The sequence below is a fragment of the Perissodus microlepis genome, chromosome 7, assembly GCF_051167445.1.
Source record: "Perissodus microlepis isolate ML-2025 ecotype Zambia chromosome 7, ASM5116744v1, whole genome shotgun sequence".
Lineage (NCBI taxonomy): Eukaryota > Metazoa > Chordata > Actinopteri > Cichliformes > Cichlidae > Perissodus > Perissodus microlepis.
Window position 1 is genome coordinate 10804254 of NC_140467.1, and position 25798 is coordinate 10830051.

At 39.7% G+C, this 25798-nt stretch overlaps 1 protein-coding gene and 1 long non-coding RNA gene across 3 annotated transcripts; one reads left to right on the forward strand and one right to left on the reverse strand.

Annotated features, from left to right (window-relative positions):
* Nucleotides 1-4149: 4149 nt before the first annotated feature.
* On the reverse strand, nt 4150-11849 carry nr2f2 (nuclear receptor subfamily 2, group F, member 2). Of its 2 annotated transcripts, none has more exons than XM_084933358.1 (3): nt 10594-11849; nt 9047-9592; nt 4150-6878 (listed from the first exon to the last, which is right to left on the reverse strand). In XM_084933358.1, exons 1-3 carry the CDS (start codon nt 11042-11044, stop codon nt 6604-6606), a joined length of 1272 nt encoding a protein of 423 aa, XP_084789484.1. In that variant the 5' UTR covers nt 11045-11849; the 3' UTR covers nt 4150-6603. The 2 variants fall into 2 exon arrangements, with proteins under 2 accessions (XP_084789484.1, XP_084789485.1); XM_084933359.1 differs by having other exon boundaries at nt 9047-9574; nt 10594-11847.
* A 1379-nt stretch (nt 11850-13228) lies between these two features.
* Nucleotides 13229-19394, forward strand: LOC146382590 (uncharacterized). Its single transcript, XR_014800661.1, has 2 exons — nt 13229-13580; nt 13668-19394. It is a non-coding gene; the product is annotated as an uncharacterized LOC146382590 (long non-coding RNA).
* Nucleotides 19395-25798: the final 6404 nt, after the last annotated feature.

A 25798-nucleotide genomic window follows, 5' to 3' on the forward strand; every position in this document is an offset into this window, starting at 1 on the left:
ACGCTAATCACTGCGGCAGGTATCGCCATCCTCCTCCTCCTCATCGTCTTTTGGCTTAAGTCGGACACCACTGTTTGCGCAATAGTGCGATTTAAGTCAACAAACCTGGTTAACTGACATCGCCAATTACGCAGACCTAATCAGCCACTTTGTAGTTACACGCACAAGCACGCGCACCTCCAAGGACCTCCAAAACGCACGCACGGGAACCCCCAGGTTAACGTGTGGGCTGTAGGCACATTCAGGGTCCCGCGCCAAACGATTTCAGAGTGAAGAGTGTGTAACATTAATACTGCGACCCCTGGAAGACTGACAACCGCTGCGGTGCACCTAATGGGAATCTTAATAAAGTATCTATGTACCCCGAGTAACAAATCAATGCAAGATGTAGGCCTATATCGATCAATACCTATGAAGTACTCATGATGAAGTAATGCGTTAGGGTTTGGGGAGGCTGAGGGGGGGCTGTCTAATATCCAGCAGAGTGTTTGCGGTCTCTTCAAATCATCCCTCTGGCTCACCGCTCTTCTAAGTCCTCCCCTCTGTGTGTGATCGTCTATATTAAGACAAATTACAACGTGCGCTTTAAAAAGGTGCCGGTCTCCCCGCTTTGTAGTTTCGGGCGCACAGTAGTGTGACAGAAACCCAGCAGCATGCTCCTCTTAAAAAAGAACGAAAAGTTTTGTTCTCTCTCGGCCGTAAATACATTTTAATATTGTAAACGGTCTTCATGCTAAACTCGGTGGCCAAATATCAGTTTGCATTCTGATCCATTTGGCACGTAAATATTCAAACTACCGCAGGGAATGTTTCGCTGGCACCGAGATGGACTAGCTGTGAGCGTGTTTGGGCTAAAAGAAAACTCAAATAGCCTTCTCGAAATGGGCATAAATTCAGCACGGGGTATATTCATACTCCTGGACTACATCAGCTGCAATTGTCTTTACCTCCCCTATTTAAGGGCCACAAAGCGCTGCACCCCTTTTGAAAGTCTAGCAGTGTTTTCTCTCTCTCTCCCCCCCCCCCTTCCCTTTTTCCCCCTTTCTTTTTTTTCAAGTGAACTTTGTCTTGGTGGTGTTGCCTGGCCCTTCTTTCTGCACGTCCCCTTCTCTCTCTCCTTTCCGCCCGAACACTTATGAAAACTTCATGAAAGGAACCGCTCTGTTTAAGTTAAGCGGAACAAAACTCAGTACTATCGATTAATATCGGCGTAAATATAAAAACGGCGTGCTGCAAACAAATCTTCATAAAAGTAAATAAACCCAGGAGGTCTACAGTTGTGCGGGAAATATGTTCTACATGTTCTATAACATGTTCTATAGATGCTAAATAACCAGGAACAAAATTCGCTGATGTAGTCAACAGCAGAACGCGGTTCTTTATAGGCGTAAATTACAGTCGTGGGTCTCACGAATTTCCAAAAAGAAAAAAAAAGGCTTATCCCCCAACTATGACATTTTACCTTCGACCCCCCCCCCAAATAGTTTGTGTGTGTCCCTGCTCATGCGCTCAGGATCATGTGAATTTGGACTCTCCGGCAAAGAGATGCCCAGTGGCCGTATACTATCTGCTCCATCCACATAGACTGACGCAGTGGGATACAGAGTAGATGACAGGTGCTTAAAACACACATTACTTGTAAAGTTACAGCCTAATAGCAGCCGGCAGCTGCTGTCATGGACGCGCGAGGAGGCGCCTGCATGTGCAGCGCCGACCGCCTTTCCGTTTGTGTTAAAGTGAGCCGAGGTCTCCGAGGTCTTGGGAAGCTACAGTTCCAGGGACAGCGGGTAGATGGCACAATTTTCTTACATTTATGGACAGAGTGCAGGGAAGGCGTTTGCTTTAAGGAGAAGTGAAAGGCAATTTATTTTAATGGCGAAAGACAAAGTGGAGAAATGATCGCAAAATAAAACATTTAAAATAAAAACTGCTACACAATGGGGAAAAAACAGTCTTGCGTCTGCTGATTGAGCTTTCATCACCACTTTATAGTCAATGTGTAATATTAATAATAATATTAATAATAGTAATAATAATAATATTAATTATTTTTCCTCTGTCTTCAAAGCCCGTGCGTTAACATAAGAGGCAGGTGCCCCAAGCTGCTAAGCCTTTGACTTGTAGGCTACATTGTAAATGAGCTGCGGTGCCTGAACCTATATGGAATAAAGCGCAGGCAGTATGGGATAATTTGTCATAGTGATAGTGCCAAGGTGCAAATAATGTGCATATGTGCATTTGTGGCTTAACTGCGCAGACATGTACTTGTGTGCTTTCGTGTGAAGTAGACAGCGGAAGAGCAAGGGAATGCAAACCATATCCTTATCTTATTAAACAAATAGCGCCACTAATAGCCCGTGAGCCCTAAATAAGTTCTAAGCTTCTGTGTGTAAAACCCCAACAAACTAACCGAGCATTAAAGACTCTGTATACATGCCACAGCCTCGTAGCATCGTCAGCAGGCTGCAGGATTTTTCTTTAAACTTTTGCTTATAGGCAAAACCAGCTCGCGTGTCAAACAGTTGTCACGTCACGCAGACGTAAATAAAAGTGACGTCGCAGCAAGTTACACCTTGTTGGTTTTTCCCCCTGCATAATGCTAATAAATGGACAGAAGTAGAAATTATGGAGTCCAACATAGATCCAATAAGTCATGAAAAAAAAATTCTGTCACCTCAAATCAATCCGGTCAGTGTCGAAATCCAACCGGTCAAGACCCACTCGAAAGCTTTACTTTGACATACGTGGGTGAATTCTGCATCCCTCAAAGTGTTCACCCCCTGCTAACACTGTGAATGGTAAAAGTTTTTTTCTTTCTTTTTTTGAGTGGCCGGGGTTGCTCTACTTTAAACACTCTGTCCAATTAACTGATAATCGCGTGTAGCGAGATGTCCACCTTTAATTATCAATATGGGCTTAGTTTGGCCCCAGTGTAGGCTATACCTCAGGGACAGCTTGGTTGGACAAACAGGGGAAGCACCACTGTATGGATAAATAGCGCTTTCAGCAAGAAGCCAGTGATAAAAGACCATCAGCGCCACATTATAATCATCATTTTCTTCATTATCAACAGCAACACAACCACACAGGCGCACTCACAGATACACACCAGCAGCAGCGGCAGGGAAAAAAATGTGGTGAAGTTGGCTTTCATACCGATCCTGATAAAGCTTCTGCACAACAAGGCTAATTCTACTTCAGACTTAACTTCCAACTAAGCCAATACTAATAATAATTATAGGGCAAACAGTTTTAGCGTCAGAGTAGAGTGCGTGTAAATAGCTGGCACTGTAAACCTTTACATCCACTTCTCGAGTTTCTCACACACATAACAGCAACGATAACGATGATGTGCATTATGCCGCCTATAGTTCAGGAAGTTCTGGTAGTGTTGATGAAGCCCGGTGAATCGGTTGGAAGTAAAAATAAAAAGCAGAGCATAACAACCTAAACGACTGCCAGCGATAGAGAGCAATTCTATATTCATGAAATCATTCAAAGCGGTTTCCCTTTCAATACGATTTATCTTATTTTGATACTATGCATAATGTACAGGCTCCTATATAAATTCCGCCCATTAATATTTATGCGAGCGTACAAAGGTGAAACTTTATTCCGCAGATAAAGCGGTGGGAAGGCAGGGTTTGGTATTTCCTGCACTGTGGTCGCAGTCCCGTGTGAGGGCGGGCTACTGTTATGAAATGTTATTATCTGTTGAGGCACTGCGCCTTATTACAAGTGGTATTCCATTTCTGGGCTTTAACAGACAGCAACCTTGAATCCATCATTTTCCAAACAGTTTGGTAATTTAGAGATTGGTTTTTAGGAAGTATAACCTTATAGGGAAATTAAAAATAAAAATAAAAAAAGGCGGGGGGGGGCGGTTAAGGTACTGAGCGGGCCTGTTGCCGGATTGATTAATTATTTTGTAATTCATTAATCACTTTCAAAGGGCAAAAGGGCAACATCCTGCTACAGCAAATTGACTCCAGTCACCCCCCCCTTCCCCCTCCACCACCACCAGCACCACCTTCAACCGACCACACACACACACACACCCCGCGCACACGCGCGCGCACGCACACCCATACAAGGACAAGTTCACACATAAAGTTTGGGAAGTTAAAAAAAGAAACCATGAAAAACTGGTGTTTTCAAATTCATAAATTATAATTTAATACCAAGAACAAATTTACAGCAGAATGCTTGTTTACAATAAGCTAACACAAACAAACAAGAATTGTGTTCAACTATAAACTTTCACACACACTCACATATATCACTTGCAATTAATAATAATAATAATAATAATGATAAAAAAAGTATCTATACGTTATCAATACCCTGCAGTCATATATTTTTATATATTTATATAAAAACGTGGGTCAGTTTAAACTGTTCATAATTACAATCATGTATCATTCTCTGGTCCATATGTGGCTCCGAACAGCCAAAGATCAGTGTTCAATCAGTGATCCCTTTTAATTCAACCACAACATGGTGTTTTTTTTGTGTTTTTTTTTGTATGTGTGTGTTGAAGAAAAGCCTCAAAACAAGGACAAAATTGCTAGCTTCCAAACGCACACACGCGCGCACGCACGCACACACACGTTCTCGCACACGCGCATGCACACCACGGCACCTGTCAGAGACCAAAAGGAGCCATAACACTAAAGTTAAAATATCAGCTCCTTTTTTTTTTTTTTTTTTTTTTTTTTTTTTAAGATTTTTTCTAAATTTTTTTGTCCCCAAACCTGCTCACCCTGTTTAAGTCTGTAGCCTAATAATGAACGTCGTTTCTTTTCTTTTTCTTTTTCTGTTGCTTTAAATACAAGGGCTAGTGTACTGAATGCACAGATTATATCTATACAGTCCAAAAAAAGAGTGAAAGAAAGAGAGAAAAAACATTTACATTTATATATCAAAGGTAAAATAGGTTAGCGACCTGTGGCCATGCATTCACAGTCTAAATATACATGAAAAAGAAAACATTTGTAGTAATATGTATATACATTAAAAACATAACCTTCAGTGCTACTAGCTAAGTCTGCCACTCAATTTTGAAGACGTTGTATTACCGAGAAGAAAAAAAAATGGCAACCACAGATTTTTCTTAATCACATATACTTTGTATGAAGGAAAAAACTTGTTGAAATGAATTGACCTATATTTACAAGAATACTGCCTCTAATCAGTTTTTTCAAGTGAAATACATGACTGGAGTTTCATATGTAATTGTGTCCCCCCCCCAAAAAAAAAAAAAAAAAAAAAAAAATGTTGTAGGCCTACTTTAACAACGTTTTGATAAGAAATCACACCATGCTTGTCAGGCACTTAATGCTTGAAGTGAATAAAGGGTGACATTTCAGGGACGCTGTAATAATACTGCTATTAAACACTACTCTGGCTAGGCTTCAAACTTTTATGACCCTTGACCTCTCCAACTGTTTTTTTTCTTCAAGCAAGCCAACTATGCTTTCAGTACAGTTTTCAGCTTCTGCAAAAGCTCTTAAATGCGCATGTACTGCATTTAGAGCAACCTATTTTACATACCTTTTATAACAACAGGTCTAGGCAACTTCTAAAAATTTCCTTTTTAAGAAAAAAATATTATTATTATTGTATCCAATTGGGGAACTGAAGCCAAATATTCAGAGCTGGATGAAACTGGGAAGATTATTCGCCAAATAATTAAAATCGTGTAAAGCCCTCATGTCTGTCAGCGTCAAACTAATTAATTTAAAAATTTAAGAGAGCTTATGCAGCTTTAGTTAAAAGCAGGAGTGGAAAACAAAAGTGGATCCTGTAACTTCATAGTAATAAAGAGCGAAGTGTTTCCGCTGGGTCATAAAGTTTAACATGAACTCCAAAAAAGAAAAAGAAGAAGAAGAAGAAGGAAAAAAAACTCCCTTTTGTCCAGATTGGTCATCCTAACAACATAAGTGCGTTTGCAGCATTAAGCCTAGATCATAAGCCTATTCTCCTATTGCTGTGGTTTTAATTCTTTTTAGAACTTTTTTTAATTTTTTTTCATTATTTCACCTTTTTCAAAATAAACCATTGTCTTAGAAAATAACACCACCTGTACTACAGAAATCACATAGGCCGGTTTGGAACCAGAAAGGAGGAACAAAGAAAGTACAAAACACAGCTATACATGGACACAGGACAAGTCATCTGAGAAAAGAAAATTCACGTTTCGTATTTTCCCTTTCTCCAGTTTCTCTTTTAACCCAAATTTTCATCTTTAAATGCACTTAATACTTAAAATTTCCTCACACGGATCAACAGAATCCCCTTTCCCTTTTTTTCTCATTTTCTTCTTTCATTAAAAAAAAGGATCGAAGCAGGTTGTTCTGCATGAACACTGGGAGCATGTATCTGCCATTTTGAAAGTTCAATGGATGTCTCAATTTTTTTTTTTTTTTTTGAGTAGGGGGGGAATTCACAGTCATTTACGTCAATGTCTTTCTTCATGAAAGCCAGCCCAGTGTAACAGCCGGTTTTTTTTTTTTTTTTTATTCCTTCCACAAAAGCAGCTATAATCATTGTAGTCTCGCAGCCCCCCAACCCTACCTTTTGTTTGTTCGTCGCCTTCTTGGTTTACTGAATTGGCATGTAAGGCCAGTTAAAACTGCTCCCCGAAAGCAACATATCCCTGATGAGAGTTTCAATGGGGGTTTTACCTACCAATCGGACGAAAAATAATTGTTCTATGACCGAGGAAGAGACTGTGCGGAGGGAAGGCAAGCGGAGTAACAACTTCCCAAACCGTGTTGGCTGGTTGGGATACTGGCTCCGGACATATTCCTCCAGGGCGCACTGGGACTTCTCCTGCAAACTTTCCACATGGGCCACATCTGAGAGGCCACAAGCATCTGAGAGGGGGGAAAGCAAATAAACATTAATAAAGTGTAACCTAAAGTGTTTCTCTCACTAGGAGCTTTTTCCCACTGTGGTGATACACTACAGCGAAAATTGATAGCCTGTCACATAAAAAAAAAAAAAAAAAAATCAATTATTTGCAGAATAAAAATCTCAACATTACATGTAAAAGTGTAGCTGAATGGTCTCAAGGCTTGATTTAATAAATATCGATTTAAAAAAATAATAACAAAATATTATATGAGAAATACAACAACCATAGCATTACGCTAAACAAATAATGTAAGGCACCATTAACCAAAATACGCTTCCACATGCATGCCAATTTATTTTGTTTAAACTATTTACTTTGATTTTTATTTTCTTATCTGCGTGTGTGTTTAATTTATGAAAAAGGGGGTGGTGGTGGGGGGGGGGGGGGGGGGGGGGGGGACTTGCCATCTTACAGGGGCAGATAAAAATGAGAGCCTTGCTTCCCTCGTCATATTAATTCTGTGTTTCTCCTTTCGTCGCCATTATTATCTGTATTTTCCCCGATAAAGCCATTTAAAAGTGAACTAAATAATTAAGCATATTCATAGTTAAAGACTGTGTTTCAGATGGGCCCGTGTCTTTCACAGTCAGAGGCAGTGCGAGGTAGAGAGGGGTGGGGGTGAGGGAGGAGAGAGGGAAAGACAGGGAGACCTACTGACCTTTAGTGAGCAGAGATTTAGCTCGAGAAAAAAAAAAAAGGGCCCATAGCCTACGGAGCTGCCGTCATACTATACCATCGGAGACGCAGAATCACTATCTATGCTGCTGCATGTGGGCGGCAGCTGATAATGTGCCAAAAACGCTTGTACGCACATTGGGTAAGTTTGTAAAGTTGATGCATGACAACAACCAAACCGCCAAAGTAGCAAAGGCGTGTCACTCAGGCTACAACACACAGCTCACGTTCAAGCCTCCGGGACTCAGGTATGGAGGAGACAAATTAAGCCATCGTGGATGTATAAAGCCTTGACAGTAAAATTCAATGACATGAACTATGATTTTATTTCAGAAAGGGCTAACTAACCAGCCACCATGAGCTCACTTGAAGATTGCCACAGCTAAATGAAATAAAAAGAGTGATGGCTTGCAGGTATGGTATCATTTCAAAGACATGCATTCAGTCGTCGGTGAAACCTTGTAAATCTCTTCCCTACATGTTTTTTTTTTTTTATTTTTTTTTTATTTTTTTCTTCTTCTTCTCCTTTAACGGTGTAGCTAATGTAACAAAATAGCCGGGAAGTTTGGGTTATGTTTAGGTCATGACCCAGTTCTCGAGCGAGTCCAGAGACGCCCTGAATCTTAGGCGGAGAGAATATTTCTGCAAATAAAAATTAAAGCCGCCCCTCTTGTCACTGCGCAATATCACACAATGCTGTTAGACTCTCTCATTTTTGCAAATATAGGGGTGTCCATGTTTTTTATGTATTTATTTATTTATGTATTTTTTTTATGGTAGCACATGTATGCCACCTAAATGACAAGGAAGCGTTGAAACCTGGGCAGTGCTTTTACTGTGTGCAAATGGGACATTAGGCTTGTCTTTCTTTTTCTATTCCCATCCCCCTCGTAGCCTGACATCATTTATATCTGTCATTTCCTACAAACAAGACGTGGGGTATACACACAATGATAAATGGCCGAAAAGCCCAAGTGTAGAAATTCATCTGCAGGCTATTTGAGTCTCCAAAAGAGTTCTAATATCTCGATTTTATGATGCCTGAAGCAATTATTGCGGAGTTATCAGTTTTATTTAACTCGAGCTTAATTTGCGGTGGGTTTTGTGTGTGTGTGTGTCTGGGCATACTTTGCTCTGCTTTGTTGTTCATTTAAACCAAGATAGATCTGGTGTGGTCATTCCACCATTTTCATTTTATCCTTGCGCATGTGACTGATAAATCAGTTGATCAATCGAGTGATTTTATAATTGAGTAGCCTAGGGTCTGTCTGAAAGCCCTTGGCCATGAAGGCAGCATAGGTGAACGTTTAAGTACAGCGTTCATCTAACACAAGCAACAGCCTCTGGCCAGTGCTGATATATTTAGGTCAGCGTTGATTTAGCTGATGTCAGTGTGCAGGTTAGTGACATTCACACACACACTCAACTTGAGTGAGCAGTCTATTGTCTTACCTGTGGTGAAGAGCACAATTGCTTTTAAGCAGCTATATTCAGCAGAGTCAACGTGCAAAGCTTTGAGCTTTTCCACTTGTTCTTGGAAGATCCTAATGTGGTCCATAAAGGCCACCACTCTGTCCGCAGACATGGGGGAGGCGTGAAGGCCAGCCGCCGCTAGGAGAGGAGCCACATGCAGGGGCATGGAGCACTGCGCGGCGTTGAGCACAAATAACTCACTCCACGTCAACCTCAGCAGAGCCACCTGGTCTGTGATCTGAAGGTCTGGAAAGAAGGGAATATTCCTGGCCCACTCCACGGCACTGAAGAGCATCCTGGCTGCTAGTTCACAAATGTTCTCGATACCCATTATGTTGTTGGGTTGCATGCACTGACTGCCATACCGGGACGTCGGGTAGGGCTCCGCTCTCAACAGAAGAGAGATATATCCGGATAAGTAGGAATGGCAGTGGAGTGGGTCTCCATTTGTCAAGGCGAACTGACCGTGGTGTGGCTGTGTGGGTGGCACCCGTCCCCTTTGCACGGCTGCAGTAAAAAGAGAAACTACAGATATTGAAGCCTGAATTCTACAAATGATCACAGACATTCTGAGCATTAAGGGTGGCTGTTAAACAGTACAGTATTTTAAAGTGCAGAAAACTGAAATCTGAACGCCAAGCTGTAAATGTTTACTAGCCTGTGCAGGATCAAAACACACACACACACACACACGCACACGCACACACTCACATTATTGCCCGAGTTTAAAAAGAGAAAAGACACAGTGCCTTGATAATAAAGAGGCTGTAGTGTGAGAAACCGTACACTGAATATACATATATATAAATTTAAAAAAAACAAACAGGGATGCGCTTTAAACACAATTAAGACAAGCCTCGCACATGTCTAGCTTTAAATTGTTGTTATTCAGCAACAGCAACATGAGCTGGCTGTGAAGGAACACAAAGAGGGCAAGGGAGACCTTGCATGTTTAACCCTTAACCTACTTAGCAATTCATCTCGTTTTACCCCATACACGAAGGCCTATTTTAGACTAAAATTCAGATAATTTAGACGGAGCGCGGTCGTTCTTTTTTTAAACGCACAGTGTCACGCTAATGTCCAGCTTAAGACACAGAGAACAAGGCAAGCGGCAAGATGTGGAGATGTAGCCAGAACACGCTATCTCTTAATTCGCCACTCGCCATAATAGCGCAGAGGGCTATTGTATCATAAATTCAACACAGATGTATCTCTACGGCAGCCACGGTATCACATTATTTTCGGCAGCTTCAGTTTGGCCACGGGTGGGCTCGTATTTGTCAAATGCAGAGCTATAACGCACTGGCGCTAGACACTGTAATGCATGGCTAAAAGGAACATCCGGAGAGCCCCGTCTCGACCACAGGCAGAGAGCGGCTCCATTGCGTGCTCCAGCCGCACAGCCTTGGAGGGAATAGTCGGGAGAGGAAACATGCTGTGGGGGCGACATGATATGGTTCGATGTCTAAAACCTACAAACGCACAAACACACACATGGATAAGAGAACAAAAAATCCCAATACCTTCCCGTCTCATGCCGACTTTAAGGCATTTTTTGAGGCGGCAGTACTGACACTGATTGCGGTGGTGTTGGTCGATTGGACAATTCCTGTTGGCACGGCATGTGTAAGTGAGGTTCCGTCGTACGCTCCGTTTGAAGAAGCTCTTGCACCCCTCGCAAGTAAACTGGCCATAGTGTTTGCCACTAGATTTATCCCCACAGACCACGCATTCAATGTGCTGTGGCTGTTTCTCCGACTGCTGCGACGTCTGGTTCGTCGGCGTGGACTGTGTGTTGTTCGGGGGTCCTTGGACCGGAGTCTGAGGGGTCGGAGGGGCGACCTGAGAGGCTGTCAAATTCAACTGGCCTGCTTGAGGTGTGGGAAGAGATAGTCCTCCTTGGGTTTGCGAGGAAAGGGTGCCTTGGGTGTCAGCCACATCGTCCTGGGAGCCTCTCCACACTACCATTGCCATATCTATCAGTCAACGTAAAGAAACTTTTTGTCTGCCGTTTTGGTGTCGCGGTGAATAATGTCTCAAGGAAACGCGGTAAACTGTGATTAACAGTCGGACACACAAAATGCCAGATCTAGCCTACGCTGAATCCAGTCTGAATCTCCCGAAAACTGTCGATTTATTGCTGTTGGAGACGTTGCCGAAGCACGTTTTCAAAACTGATGCGATGGCGAGCTGAGTCGCTGCCTTGCGCTTAAAGGCCAAGTCCAGGGGCGCTTACAGTCAGCCATCCAGTACACCCATCAATGGGAAAAGGTGGGTTAAATATTCAAAAATAACCAACCGAGGTAGCATGGGCTAGTCAGTGGATGATGGAGCAGGTTGATAAGACCGTGCTCGCAGCAGCATAAAACAATTAGTGAGCACACTGTAGCAGCTACTATCAAGTTCCAGCACAAGTCTTGGAGAAAATCACCAACTGGGTAAAAAAACAGAAAAGAAAAAAACTGCGTCTTCTTCCTTTTCTCCTTGTGAGGTAGCGCCAGCAAGCGCGCAGCTGAAGCCAATGTTTTGAGAGCTTGGAATATGAAGACAACTCTTCCCCAAAAAAGCGAAAGCGCTAAAACAAAAAACATAAAAAAACAAGGATCACAACCTGCAAACCTCCTCCGTGCACTGAAAAATAATAGGAAAAAGGAGAAGAGAATCAAAGTGATCAAATATGTTAAAAAGGCGGAGGTTAGGAAGTGATTTGCGATTGGTAGGAGCCGGGCTGGCAGAATGCTTTCTCTCTGATCAGCTCACTGAGCTCTCTATATAGTGAACTTTGACACGACTGCTGCAACTTAGCACACGTTACCATGGAGATCTGCTGCCATATAAGGAAGGAGAGTGTGTTTGACTGGTCAGAGCTCAGGGACCTCCCCCTGAACCCCATTGGCTAGTCGGCACTTGTGCTACTTGGTACCTTGCCAGAGCCAGCATGGAGGTCGAGAGGGCCGCTTGGTCCTAAAAAGAGACGCTTTTCGGAGAGAGTATTCACTGATAGTCACTCAAATCACCCAGACTATAAGGTATACTCACATGCAGCCTGGTAAAGCTTTAGCAATTTCAAGTGGGGAAAAAGGGAAAATATCAATAATTCAATGCACTGCATCATGTCGCGCTACAGTATATCCGGTAACCCTATAACAAGCTGAAATATAAAAGAAGATAGGATTTTTTTCTCTTTTCTTTTTTTTCTTATCCCTGAGACACAGATGCACCTTCTTGGCATGATCTGTGTTCATTACAGTCTTGATCCTTTAGGTATGTGGATATAAAGACAGACTCCACTGCTGAATGAATGAAAAAACAACACACAAAAGAAACAAAAAAGGCTGTGTGATGGGCTACGTTAATTTAAGACTGGTGATGCTGTTACCTAGACCAAATAATATGTTTATTATTATTGATAATAAATGCACATAAAAAATCAAAACAAGTGTAGGCTTCGATTTGTCTTTCCATGCACACTGTAAAATCAGACACTGAATAAGGTCGCTCCCCATTTAAAGAAGAAGAGAAGAAAACGCCACCTGGATTTCTTTATTTCTCATTTTAAACAAACCTCTATATTTCTACGAGGCTAATAGTACATATTAGTGCTTTCCAATCGTACCAGGTGCTACACATCACAATCCACATGTCTCGTGAAATCGTCGCTATCGCCTGGTGAAATCATCCCACAGCTTTGCCTAACAAAAAAATCCCGCAAGCCACAAATATTAATCATCTGCATGGTCAGGAGGTCCAAAAGCATGATTTCTCCAAAGACAGTTTTGTCTGTATATGTGGTCAGAGCTTGAGACGACTACAGCTTTAAATGTGGAGCACAATTAAAATGTCACTCGAGGTCAAAGGCCATGCCCTTCACTTTAAGGCTAGGGTGAAAGCAGAGTCCCTGTATTGACACACCACACAAAAACGATACCTTAATACTTGTCGGATTTTTGCTCACTAAAATAAATAAAATAAAAACATCTTATTTTAATGACGATAAGAAACAAAGTAAACGATGCTGTGTTTGTAACAAGGGGGAGAATGGCTGTGCCCACATGGTTAATAATAATAATATATTATATTGATATTTGTGTGTATTTGAACGGGGCTGATTTACTTTCACCGTGGCCTGAGGCTATCAAACTTGAACTGCAGGTAAAACTTTACAGAGCCCTCCAGATGAACCTACAGCCCGGTCACTGTGTTAGCCTGTAGAGAGAGCAGCAGCAGCAGCAGCAGCAGCAGCATGCATGCATTGTCCCAGGATCTATTACAGTATATGGGTGCCCCCTAGCGTATGAATTTTTTTTGCTTCAAATAAGATTCAATTTAGAGGAGCCGTCGGACACGGAAACCGATTCAGTCTGCTCTCTCGCATCGACCAAACTAACGAGCACCATTTTAAACTGATGACTGTTTGTTTAAATTCTGTTTTACATGACTTGGACGGCAAACCTTTGAGAGTTGCCAAAGTTGGATTTACTTTTTGCCACTTCAGGCAGTCCCAGCGGTGGTATATAGACCAATTGTGTCTTTATTCTAGAACAAATTAGCCGATTATATTTTGTCTGCATTACTATTTTGTCGGTTTTGTTTACAGATCCCGCGAACATGGAAAGTCTGTAAATAAAATACTCCGCAAGGTACTGGCTTATCGAGGACCCAGTTTTGCTTCAAATGGTAAGTATGCGATTTGTATGCTTTATTATGATAAATCAGCAATGTTGCAATGCTTTATCCTTCTGCTCACAATTAAATCTCATATTAAATAGGCTCATCTCTTGAAATAAAAGACGTGTGCTGCAGACGGAGCATAACGTGGACTACATATATACGATGCTTCTACAATGCGCATTGACTACGGACGACTCCGTCAGTCATCTCTGCCTATTATCGCAGCGTTAATTTATATGACGAATCGCATCAAGCCCAACTAGTTTGCAAACACCCATTCATAAAGTTACCCGATAGTGATAGTGAGGCAGGAGGCTGTATTCTTATAGTAACAAACCTACCAAATGCATATGTTGCTGATTCGTCCGTAGCGGGATGCATCTTCTCTCTTATTCAGAATATATTTAGTCTTCTCTTTTTCGACACAGTGCTCAGACTGAAGCTGGCAAAGCTTCCTCTCCAACAGACGGGATCAGACACAAAAAGCACGCTGTTTATTGGAAAATTGCAATGTCTGATCATGCAAAAACTTTGGAGAGCCAAAACAAACAACTGATTCACGTCATGTGTTGTTAGGCGAGAGACTGGAAATATAAGTTGACGTGTCGTCCGAGCAGAATATCATTTGATTGCCTCTGGAAATGATAAGTAAGCTTTACAGCAGGCAGAGAGAGAGAGGGAGAGAGAGATCCTGTGCGCCTTTTTCTCTCCTACAGTAATATGGCCAAAACGCGCTCGTACGCCGCTGCTTTGTGTGGGCTATTGAGGCGAGAGGGAGGGGGTGAAGTCAGAACAGACACCTGTCTTTAAGTATGGCGAGCAAGCTTTATGAGATTTTGCATATTAGGAAATATATGGAGAAAGCAAGCCAAGACGCAATATCAGCCAAGCTATTATTAAACACGTAAAAATTAATTTAGCATAAATAATTTAATAAATGCTCTAACTTTATCCTACAAAATGCTAATACATGAATTATTATTATTATTATTATTATTATTATTATTACTACTAATAATAATAATAATAATAATAAATATGTTTGCGTCAGTAATGACATAAGAGGGTAATTAACCTTTTAGCAGATACTCCTTTAGCATGTATGCATCAGGCAGATAGTAGGAAGGCCTATATATAAATTATGACTGCCCAATGAACCACGCGTAAATATGCCCACTATTTTCTTAAGGCATAAACGTTCCCACAGCAGCACAACTGCTTAACTATTAGACCCCCCACTTCAAAACTCTTGTCCTTCAGTTTTTCTTAATTCGCGGATTTAAAAGTTTCCTGTGTGATTTGTACTGGTTCTCCTTTTCAAGCAGAGGATAAAAGCAGTATATGCTCAGCAAGCCTGCATGCACATAACAATTGCGCTGCCCAACGGGATCAGTATCGATTAAGAGGAGACAGAGGATGTCGCCTGCACTAAATATTTACTGATCACAGACAAATAGCTAGATCTTTAACGATTTCCCATGCTCTGACAGGGAGAAAGGACTAAATCACTTTATTATTGTTAGTAAAACAAAGCACAGTCTCTGGAACACGGGACTGGAGATGTGCTGATTGGAATGATTGCAGTTAAATTAATCGATAGCGAGATAGACAATTCTTGAGATTTACGGGCGTGCGAAGGAAAAGCTTTCCCTCCAATATCAGGTTAAACTGGGAAGTGCGCTCCGACGTGATTATATTCTGCAAAACGTTATAGACATATACTAAAAACAGAATTTAGTTAAAAAATTTTTTAATTCCTACAAATATGCTTTTAAAACGCACCAAGATCTAAAAAAGAAAATTGAACTGCCGACGGCCAAAGAGCTCTCTCACACTTGTGCTAAATGTCAAAAATGAAAAAAAAAAAGTTGACTTTAATCTTCCTCCACCAAGTCCTTCATGCAGATAGAGGGATACTGACCCGGAGGTCTCCAAGTTCCCGGCCTGATTAACCCTTCCAGACCCGAGCAGGAGCAAAGGTTAACCAGGCTAATCAACTTCAAGAGTCTGATTGAATTAGATGACTGTGTGGAATCAAGACAGAAACTAAACTGTGCCACTTAAAAAACACCCCGAAGAGAGATATTGGTCATGTTTTTGCCCACTGCCGCAATTTAAATCAAAATATCATAAATGAAGAAAGAATTTCAGATAACTTATAAGCTGATTATTTTCTAGTTAAAAAGGCAGCACGTCAAAAAAGATTACAAGCATAACACACACATTAGTATAAAAAACAAAACAAAGAGCCAAAAAAACAAAACAAACAACAACGACAAAAAAACTTAACACCTCCAAATTGTTTCTCCTTCATTTGATTATGGGGGATGTGTCCCATATTTCATGGGACTTTCATCTGTTGCATTGAATATCAATCAGTACCTTTTACCTCCGGTAAAGGTTGACTCTTTGGAATGGTAGGTCTTTGTGATATTATGGGTAGGGAAAAAAGAAACAAACCAAATATTCAAATTTTTTATTTTATTTTATTATTATTATTTTTTTACCAACATTATTACAGGACCAAAGAACAAAAAGGCAGCATAAGAAAAGTAGCATGATGTAGGGATATTTTAAAGTTTACATTTTTATGATAAATAAACAAACTTAACTTAATTACATCATTAATATAGAATTTGTTTTATTTTATTTTATTTTATTTTTTGGCTTTTATCCTGACCAGATGTACACTGTAGTTTATTTTGATATGAATATTTTAAAGGTTATATTGCTCTAAACAGGGATTTTGGGAGGTTGTAAGGTTTAAAGACTACTGTGCTTGTTTTTCTGATGTAAATGTAATTTTAATTTAGTCATAAAAAACAGCATTCTACTACCTGCAGTAACAGCGCTTTATTATAAATGTGGTATGTGTGCAAGCAAGTTGACGGAATACGCGTGCAGGCAGCATAAAAGCATTTAGCTATGTGGAGTGTGAGGAAAAAGGTGTGTTTTAAAGTGTGTTCGTATAAGCAGACATGCATGTTTCAATTGAAAACCTTACATAGAGTTCATTCAGCGGCGTGGATCACTTTCTCTCTGTCTGCTTGCCCCAAGGGCCACTATCTAAAAAGGCAATAGATCCCAGATAGCTCACTGTGTTCAATTTGCCAATGACAGATTATAGTGCCAGTTTAAACAGATAGGGATCAATTTGTCTCAATGAATTCTTTAGGCTGACTGCCAGCATGCTCTTAATGTATTTGTAAATGCTTTTGGTTTGAATCATTGCTGTTAGGTTTAAAGTGATCAAAACTGTAGAGAGAGAAAGATGAGTGTTGTAAGCGATGTGTTGTTTTGGCTGCTAAAGACTGCATAGATGGAGCATGCATGATGATTACTTCAGGCAGCAGCATTGTAGCAGCAATGACCAGAGGGTCAATGGTTTAACTCCAAGGACTCGCTGGGAAAGTCTGGGTAGGGGAATTGTGTGATAAGTGCTCTCTAACCCCCAGAAACTGCTGCTGAAGTGCCCATCGGCCAAGCAGATTAAATCCCATCTGTCCCAGTGGAGCTGTACGGTGACCATCAGTCCAACACTGCAGTTGTACCAGGCACTTGTGATATGTGTCTCTTTGAGCCCCTCACTTTTCTTTTTGAAAGAGAAGAGTGGGCAGTCCGCTTGCTTCACACTTTTTTTTTCATGCACTCAGAGAGAAAAAGTTTGGGAGAAGAAAGAAGAGAGAAAGCCGTAGCAGCATTCAGTCTCGAGCCAGACGTGGCTCACATGTGGCCCCAAAGGCAGCAGACAGTGTATTGAATTACTGTAACTCAAGGTGTAATGTGGTAGCAGTGGGGGATATGTAAAAACTACACAAACGGATGTAGTGGAGGCTTACTTCAGCTTCAGCTTACCGTTACAGCTATTCAGTGTTAAAGTGTGTTGTTTCTGTTCTTGAAGGTCATTTACAGTCATTTATAGCTATAACAGCAGCTTACATTCTCAAGTGATAATCAGCCAGTATTTGATTAACCACTTATTTCAAACTGCTTCTGTTTTAAAAGCCTTGTATCTCCAGTTTAGTGATTTTCGTATATGTTCCTTCCTTACTGAATAACTTTACTGTTTGTAGCATGAGGTCTCGCATTTGTGAGATCTCGGAAATACACAGTTTTTATGTGATGGTCTACCACGTAAAGTTATGAGATAACCAGTTAAGCATTAATGTTTTATATGTTAGTCAAGAAGTTAATTAAATAGTATTGTGTATAATATCAATTTGCAACATTTACCACTAATAAAGTTTTAAGATATGAGCTGTGTTTTGACTGCTTTTCTCTTTATAGCACCTACTGTATTATATATGTTAAGAATGAGGTTTTCCAGTTTTACTGTGATTGTTTGCCTTAAATCTATAAGCTATCAGTGTCTTGCTCTAGTAATTTTGCAGGATGCTTGGTTTTTTGGTGCTTTTAAGGTGCTAACGATGCTCACTGAAATTAAGATAATAAAGTCCTATTCATTTTATATTTGAATGATATTCCTGTGGCGTTATTGTAAAAAACAATTACAATATCCTATACGCATCTCTGGTAATTTAATGATTAGGAGTAAGGTACAAATTAAGGAACGTTTTGATTATCCAACTACAGCTTCTGCAGTTTTACCCTAAGTTTCAAAACTGAGAAGCATTTGTCAGTTTTGAGATTTATGTGACTTACAGGGTTTCAACACAGTCGCACATAAGCTGTAGCTGTGCAATATAACTTGGACCACTTTTGAACCCAAGAAATGCAGACTGAGAAATCAATTCAGAGTAAATGTTCTGTCATCAAAATGCACGTCATTGTAAAAGCACTGCAGTCATCGATACTGTAACTATGACCAAAACCAGCAGTCCATGAATATCGACAATTTTAACCACATCTCCACAGACACTTATTCAGCATTTGTTATCAAAACATGTTCTATAATAGCAAATATTGCAATGCAATTTTTTTAAAGTCACATTTAATCCACATTTGTTCAGTGGTCTATAAGGGAGGGAATAAACACAAGATGGAACGTGAATGGGATCTGGAAAGACCTCCACATCCGTAATGACTCGACATAAGAAGAAGAAAATTTCATGACTTCGAGAGTGAAAGCCATTTGAAACCAAAAATCCTGCATTGTTTGTCTCAGTTACTTTATCTTCACACGAGGACATACAGGAGTTACTTTTAGCTTTATTTTAGAACGTGAGCCGCAACACTTACTGAGTTGAATATTAGACTTGTTTTTCTCACAATAAATTGAGAGGGGAGTTGTAAAAATGTTGTGATAATGTGCAGAGGTTGAAAAAAATAATGTCTTATTGTGATCTGAAATATATGTTGAACAGTGTGTATTTGATATACAAAGTTTTTAGATCAGTGTGTAGCAACTATATTTCGCTACCACACTTCTTATTCGCTAATGTATGAGGGTTGGGATTAGCATTTTGTTATTAATGCAAACTCTTGAACATACTACTAGAAGTCACAAAACACTAAATGAATTCAGTATGTAGTACTTCAAGCTGTGCAGTAGCGGGATGATTGCCCAAAGGTAAAAGTGCATCTTCTAAATGTGAACTGTGAAAATAAACGAGCAAACAACTGTAATGTTAAACAAACTGACTGAAAATAACTATAGAAATAAAAAACTCTAAATGCCTGAAGACATCACAAATTCTATCCATGTGTTTTTGTTTTGTTTGTAATTGTCCATGAGTAATCTGTCCTTTTGTATGTAAAAGTATAAGAACACGGAGAGGAGGTGTAACTATTGTTGCTTTCTGGCATGTTTTAGTGTGACAAAATTAAACACCTGATGCTGACAGCATTGTCTTTGACATCCCTCAGTTATATATTTTTTAAACAAGTAAGATAATTTAATTCATTGTATTTTTTTAATACCAAGATGGCTTTTGGTTATATCATGGTAACTAGGCTACCCTAATTATCAGACCCTCAAATTAAGCGGCACCACAGACAATGGCGTTGCTTCAGCAGCATCCCCCCTAAATTATAATGATTTATGAGAGAATCATTTAGATAACTGCCACTGTGAAACCTTGATTATTTTGTATCCTTAGGCTAAGACAGTCCTGTGTTTCATTATTTTGATTGTATTCAAACAGCATATGTGCATTTTTATACTTTAAATATCCACAGATAGCTTATTCAACAATTTTACATTTTGTAATTTTACAAATTATAATCCCGAAAAACAACAACTAACCACTACAGATTCATAGTATTAAGACCTTGGTGTATTTTACAGTCTGAAATGTGACTTATGTTTAATATTCAACAGGTACAGGAAATAATTATAGAAATAAAACACAGCTCTGAAACCAAGATGCTGGTGAACCAAAACAAAACACTTGTGACTTAATCAGCTTTGGTGAATCACAGTCAGAGATACATCTGTTTGCGGATCAATCGACAGGCGTAACAGAGCTGTAAACAACAATGGTGGCTGCAGAGCGAGTCTGTGCAGCCATAACGTCTGGCACACAGGAACTGGAAAGCAAGAAAGCAAACAGAGAACAAAAATGAACTTATTAGCTAAGTGTAAATACCAAAAAGACGAGAGCTATTGCGTGATCACCACTGTCTTTATACCAAAAACAAATGTTATAAACTGGTGTAATTTCCATGACAACAGCTGGCACAGGAGTGTGTGTCCTCAGGCAAAACAGTAGAAAAAAAAAAAAAAGAAAAAACGAAAAGCGGTGGCCACACATGTCTTGTCGTGTATGTGTGGGGAAGCCTCATCTGGCTTGCAAAGGAGAAGTATCAGCAGGAAAAAAGCAACAACACAAATATGTCTTGAAGCCAACAACAAAAACCTTCAGCTGGTGCCCATTAAATTACTAATTGAGTAAAGAAAGGCTCAGGGCAGTACTGAGGTGGTAACTTAAGTTCATAGTTAGCAGTAGGAAATCATCACAATATTGAGTCGAACCCTTCTTTCTTTTGAATGATCAATTCTGTCATCTCACAGCTTTAAAAATTCATCTCTGAATCCTACGCATTTCTCATGTCACTACAATGTTCCAGCTTCTGTGATTTCAAGAGGAATTTCCAAATTTTACTTGGCTTTACCTCATTAGTAAAGCAGATGAAAAGGCCAGGCAACCAAATATAGTTTATCCATATTGTGTAGTTAATGGCAGTAAGCTTGGTACTGTACAGCGGTGCTTTAGCACTGTGCCTAGCGGCAACAATCCTCCTGGCTGTTTGGCCTTGGATAATATAACTTACTTTTGAAATAGATTCTTCAATTGAACAAGCTTTTAGTAGCTTTCAATTAACACAATAACTTCTATTCATTCACTTTTTTTGAACAGGTGTGCACTATGAACTATGCTTTTGTGTGCTTATTTTTTTAATTCACTGTTTAAAAGATAAAGCCCTAACAAACAGCGGTACATCTCATAGCTACGTGCTCTTTGGCACACACCGCCTCACATATTTACTTGTTTAGTCTCTACAATACAATCAGGTATATTCTGATGCTTCAGTAATTTCCCGTCTCCCATTCACTCTTTTTTTAGCCATAGTGCCATTAACTATAATGGTGTTGGTAATAATCTTTTACACAGAGGATTTTTAGCTTCTCAGACAGACTGCTCTACAGTGTTAACTAATACTAACTCTTGGCTCCGTTTTTGATCCAGATTTCCCCGCATGAATGAAACAGTAGTAAAGCTTAGCTTGTTAAAAAGAGTGTGACTGATCTCTTCCAGGAAACATACAGTAGGGGGACAAATCTGTACAGTCAGGTTGAATAACTGGCATGGCAATGAGCCCACAATGCAAGGATTAGATCCTTTAAAACGAAAACTCTGAAGCAAAATGACATCATTGTGTATATTGGCTGGAATTTGTTTCTCGTATGAGAGAAAGCTACTTTTGGGGGGTTTGAATAGAAACAACTATAGGCAATTTACACATCAGTAAATTTTGCTTTTCTATTTAAAAAAAACCTAAAAAACTATTTGGGGAAAAATAAATATGCATTTTCACTGTACATACTGTAAGTCTTTTTCTATATATCCCTCATATGTTATTTACACTCTCTTTGCAGATTCTCAGCCAGGATTAAAACTATGGTGTGATATTTGTCACCTTTATCACATGATACACACAATATAAACACCTCGCCTTACTTCTGAACTTGCTCTGCCCGTATTAAACTGCAGTGATAAAACAGTGGTCTACAAGAAAAATGCCAGTTTATTTAAATACCATATTGTTTGCAGCGCAAGGTGAAAATAATACCATAAACTATAAGGCTGCCCATAATAATATGGGTTCACACAGCCAGGCTGCGAGGGGGGGAAAAAAGAGAAAAAAAAGTAAGGCTTGTTTCATCAAGCTAATTGCCTGTTTGTGAGCAAGAGCAAACTTTTCTACCACCACTCTATTATGGAAGCTCTTTCTTAATCATAAATAGAGCCCTTGTATCCCAGAGGGACTTGCTATTCTAATTTACAATTGAACTAAAGACCAAAGCTATCAATCTTTCACAGACACTTTATTTCTGCCCCCCTTTCTCTCTTGTAATTGTGGTGACATAACCATAAACAACAGAGAAAATGCTGCTGTGACTGATCTGTGGAAACGACAGCATTAACACACAAGTTGCACATAAGCACAGCCACTCACCACATGCATGGTTTTGAGCGCACACACCAAGGTGCAGTCAGCAGTTAGTGCATGCAGTGGATAGCGACGCACACTTTCAGAACCTCCCACTGGCTCGTGAAGATCAAACTGGCCTGGATGGGGAAATTTGGATATGTTAAACAAAGTCTTGATACCACTTTATAACAAGGAAATCTTGATACATTTTTTATTGTAATTAAAGAAATGATTTAATTTGCAACTGCTTAGAAAGTTATATTATTGGTAATTTATCATTGCAAGGCTGTGAAAAATCATGTTTTCCAGTATTTACACAGTTTATAAAACAATACTATTATTGGTTGAGGTCCCTGAGAAGCTATAAAAGTCTAAAGATGCTAATTATACTATATCATTATAGCCACATTCTTACATTTCTTACAACCCCAAACTGTTAAAGCTGTTTATAAACTCACTGTGTCCAGCAAACATTCTTTTCCCCAGCCTGACAACCCAAACACTGCTCTCATTGTCTTACAGCAGACATTATTAAATGAATTATTAAACAACATTGAGGAAACAATTAGCCACAATTTCTAAACACGTTATATAAGGTTCCTTATCAGAAAGGGACGCCGAGGTGTAACATATCATGTTAAATACATGATTTAAATGTAGTGTGGGCAAGTGTGGGCTGTGGTGAAGGCAACAAAGGAAACTCGATATTATAGCTTTACATCTATAACAAAAGCACAAGAAGTTCTCATGCTGTCATCGTGCTAGTGTAGCGTCTCGGACACATTCCTGCTGACAGTGGCAATGCAGTGTCACCACCGCCGCACCGTGTCCCGTGATGCCTTTAATGATGAGTCTTTTCATTAATGAGTTAATACAAAAACTCTCAATGTCATCAGTAAAGATAAGAGGGAAGAAAGCGCTGCATTGTACACATAATGACAGGCTCCCTGCCTGCCCCTGAGATGTCACGGGTCAGCCATGTTAAGAATGTGTGTGCCCAATCATCCACTGATCTTTATCTGGTGGGCCTGCAGCTAACCATGACATGGGCCCAATCAGGGGTGCTGATGAATGGACAAAGAGACCCTTGAATTGTTGAAGCTGCCACATGACTGCTTCTCTACTAAATCACGATGACATTAGCAATCAATATAGCAATTACTGAACAAGATATTAAACATGTTCTTTAAAGCAATGATCTATACAAACTATACTGTACACTTTAAGAAGTTTTAAAGTTTTGTGTAAATTACAACGTTATTGGCATACGCTTTGGTAATTTGCAAGTTTATATACTGGCACCCGGGTTCAAAATGACAGATTTAAAGGCAGAAAAAAAGGAAAACACCACAAATAACTGATCCAACTTTGGGATTACACCGTTCCTCTTAACACAGTTCTCGGCTAACGACATACAAATTGACAAATTAGTACCTTAGATGGCTTTGGATGTCATAATGAGGTGGAATATAAAAGGCTGAAGAGATAAATTCCAGACATCACTGACATCATAAAACCTGACAAATTGTAATAACAGACTGTGTAATCCACACCACTGCCATTCTCATCTCTTCAAGCTCTCCCTGACACCGTCATAGTCTCAGATTCAAGTCTGCAGCCAGGTTTAGACAAAAAACCTATCCGGTCCAGTGACATTTGTCTCGTACTACATTATCTGAAATCAAACGCTCTATTCCACTCCCACCGTTCCATATAGAACAATCAGTCCAGCCCTAATGTGGGAATGTCTGTAATCCTCACAAAAGGACGCTGACATTTATACCCAGCAGAAATGAATTAGACAGGGCCTGGATTCCTCCAGTGGCTTTGTGCATGCTACACTAAACTGGGTGGATAGATAATGACACTTTATTACAGGGTCATTATGGCAGGTAGCTCTCATTGATGAAAAGGCAGATCTAGTCAACACAGGCAGCTGTGAGACAGGTGACCCGGCATGTTAACAAATATGGCAAATGGGCATTATAGGAATAATGAATTCAAAAGAAGCTCTGGGGACAGATAAACATAATAGCAGGAGTCATCTAAGGATTGCCAGGAAAGATACACATCTTATGACTGGTTTAAAGAAGTATTCTTAACTATTATGGCCTTGCTTTCCCACAGGTTTGGAAGGTGAGAAGGGGATCAACGAACCTTCATAACTCAAGTTTAGGGAAATTATTTACATATATGCTCTGTTTACTACTAGTAAATCCAATACTCTGAGTTCTGAGAAAATCTGTCAAATTCACTGCAAGTCCATTAGATTTTTGCAATTTATTAAAACAGTAAAGTAAAGCAGAGAAATTACTATTTTAGACCCCTTATAATTGTCAGCAGAAAAAAAGTAACTCAACTTCAGTTCAGTGTCAGTGCACCTATTTCACTCAAGGATGTGTGATAAGAAAATCACTGATCGCAGTGCAGTCACGACCATCACTCCAGCCCTTGTTGAGTAATTGTCAAAAAATCATTAAAGGTTGTTACTTCACAGAAAGTTATTGTTACAGTTACTGTCATTAGAGACAGTGTAAGAAATAAAATAATAAAAATGCATATTTCCTTATTTTATTGGAAGAAAGACTGGCTGCTCTGCCCCATTTCCAGTCGTTTAACAAAACGAGACTCATTACTTTCTAGTTTTAGATCCATAATTATTGCATAGACATGAGCGTGATGTTAATCTCCTTGTTTAACTTGCAGAAATGGATGTAAGAAGTGTTTTCTTGATCTATTAAATGTCTTGTTAAAAAATAATAAAGTGCTAGATCTGACTTTGGTTCTAGATACTTAATGCTATTTAGATACACTCCATTAAGAGCTCTGTTTTTATTAAGCAAGAATAGGGTGTTATTTCTTTCTTTTTGCTTTTTTGTTTGGTTTGGTTTTAGTTAATACCAATACTGAATATTTTCCTCTTCAATTGCTTTTCCTGAGTTTTCTCTTGTTTTACTTCTTCATCTGAATCAAGGGTTTTAGGGCAGAGGGTGTCTTAGCTAACTTGAAAGCACTTTTTTTCACTACATAAACAGAACTGACTTGACTGAACTTGATTTTAGTGCACATATTAATCCTGTGCACTAAATCAACAAAACCCCATAACAGCCTTTAAACTGAATTTATTGATCATGGTCACTGCTGAAAATGACATCAGGCCAAGAAAGAAGTCATCAATATGAACTCGAGTAATGATAACACCATGCCAAACTCGAGTCTAGTGCTGCTCTGAAGGGTTTGGGATCACTTCATCTTTCAGTCTGTACAATCCATCTAACTCCTGATAATTTATGAGGCGGGTGTCTGGACCAAATTGGCAGTTATACTCCGATAAGACTGTTTCCCACTGCAAATAGTTGGCTTTTGAAATTTATGTTTAACCACTGGATAACAGTGGAGGAGGTTTTCACATTTTTATCAAAAATATGAAATTGGTCACAA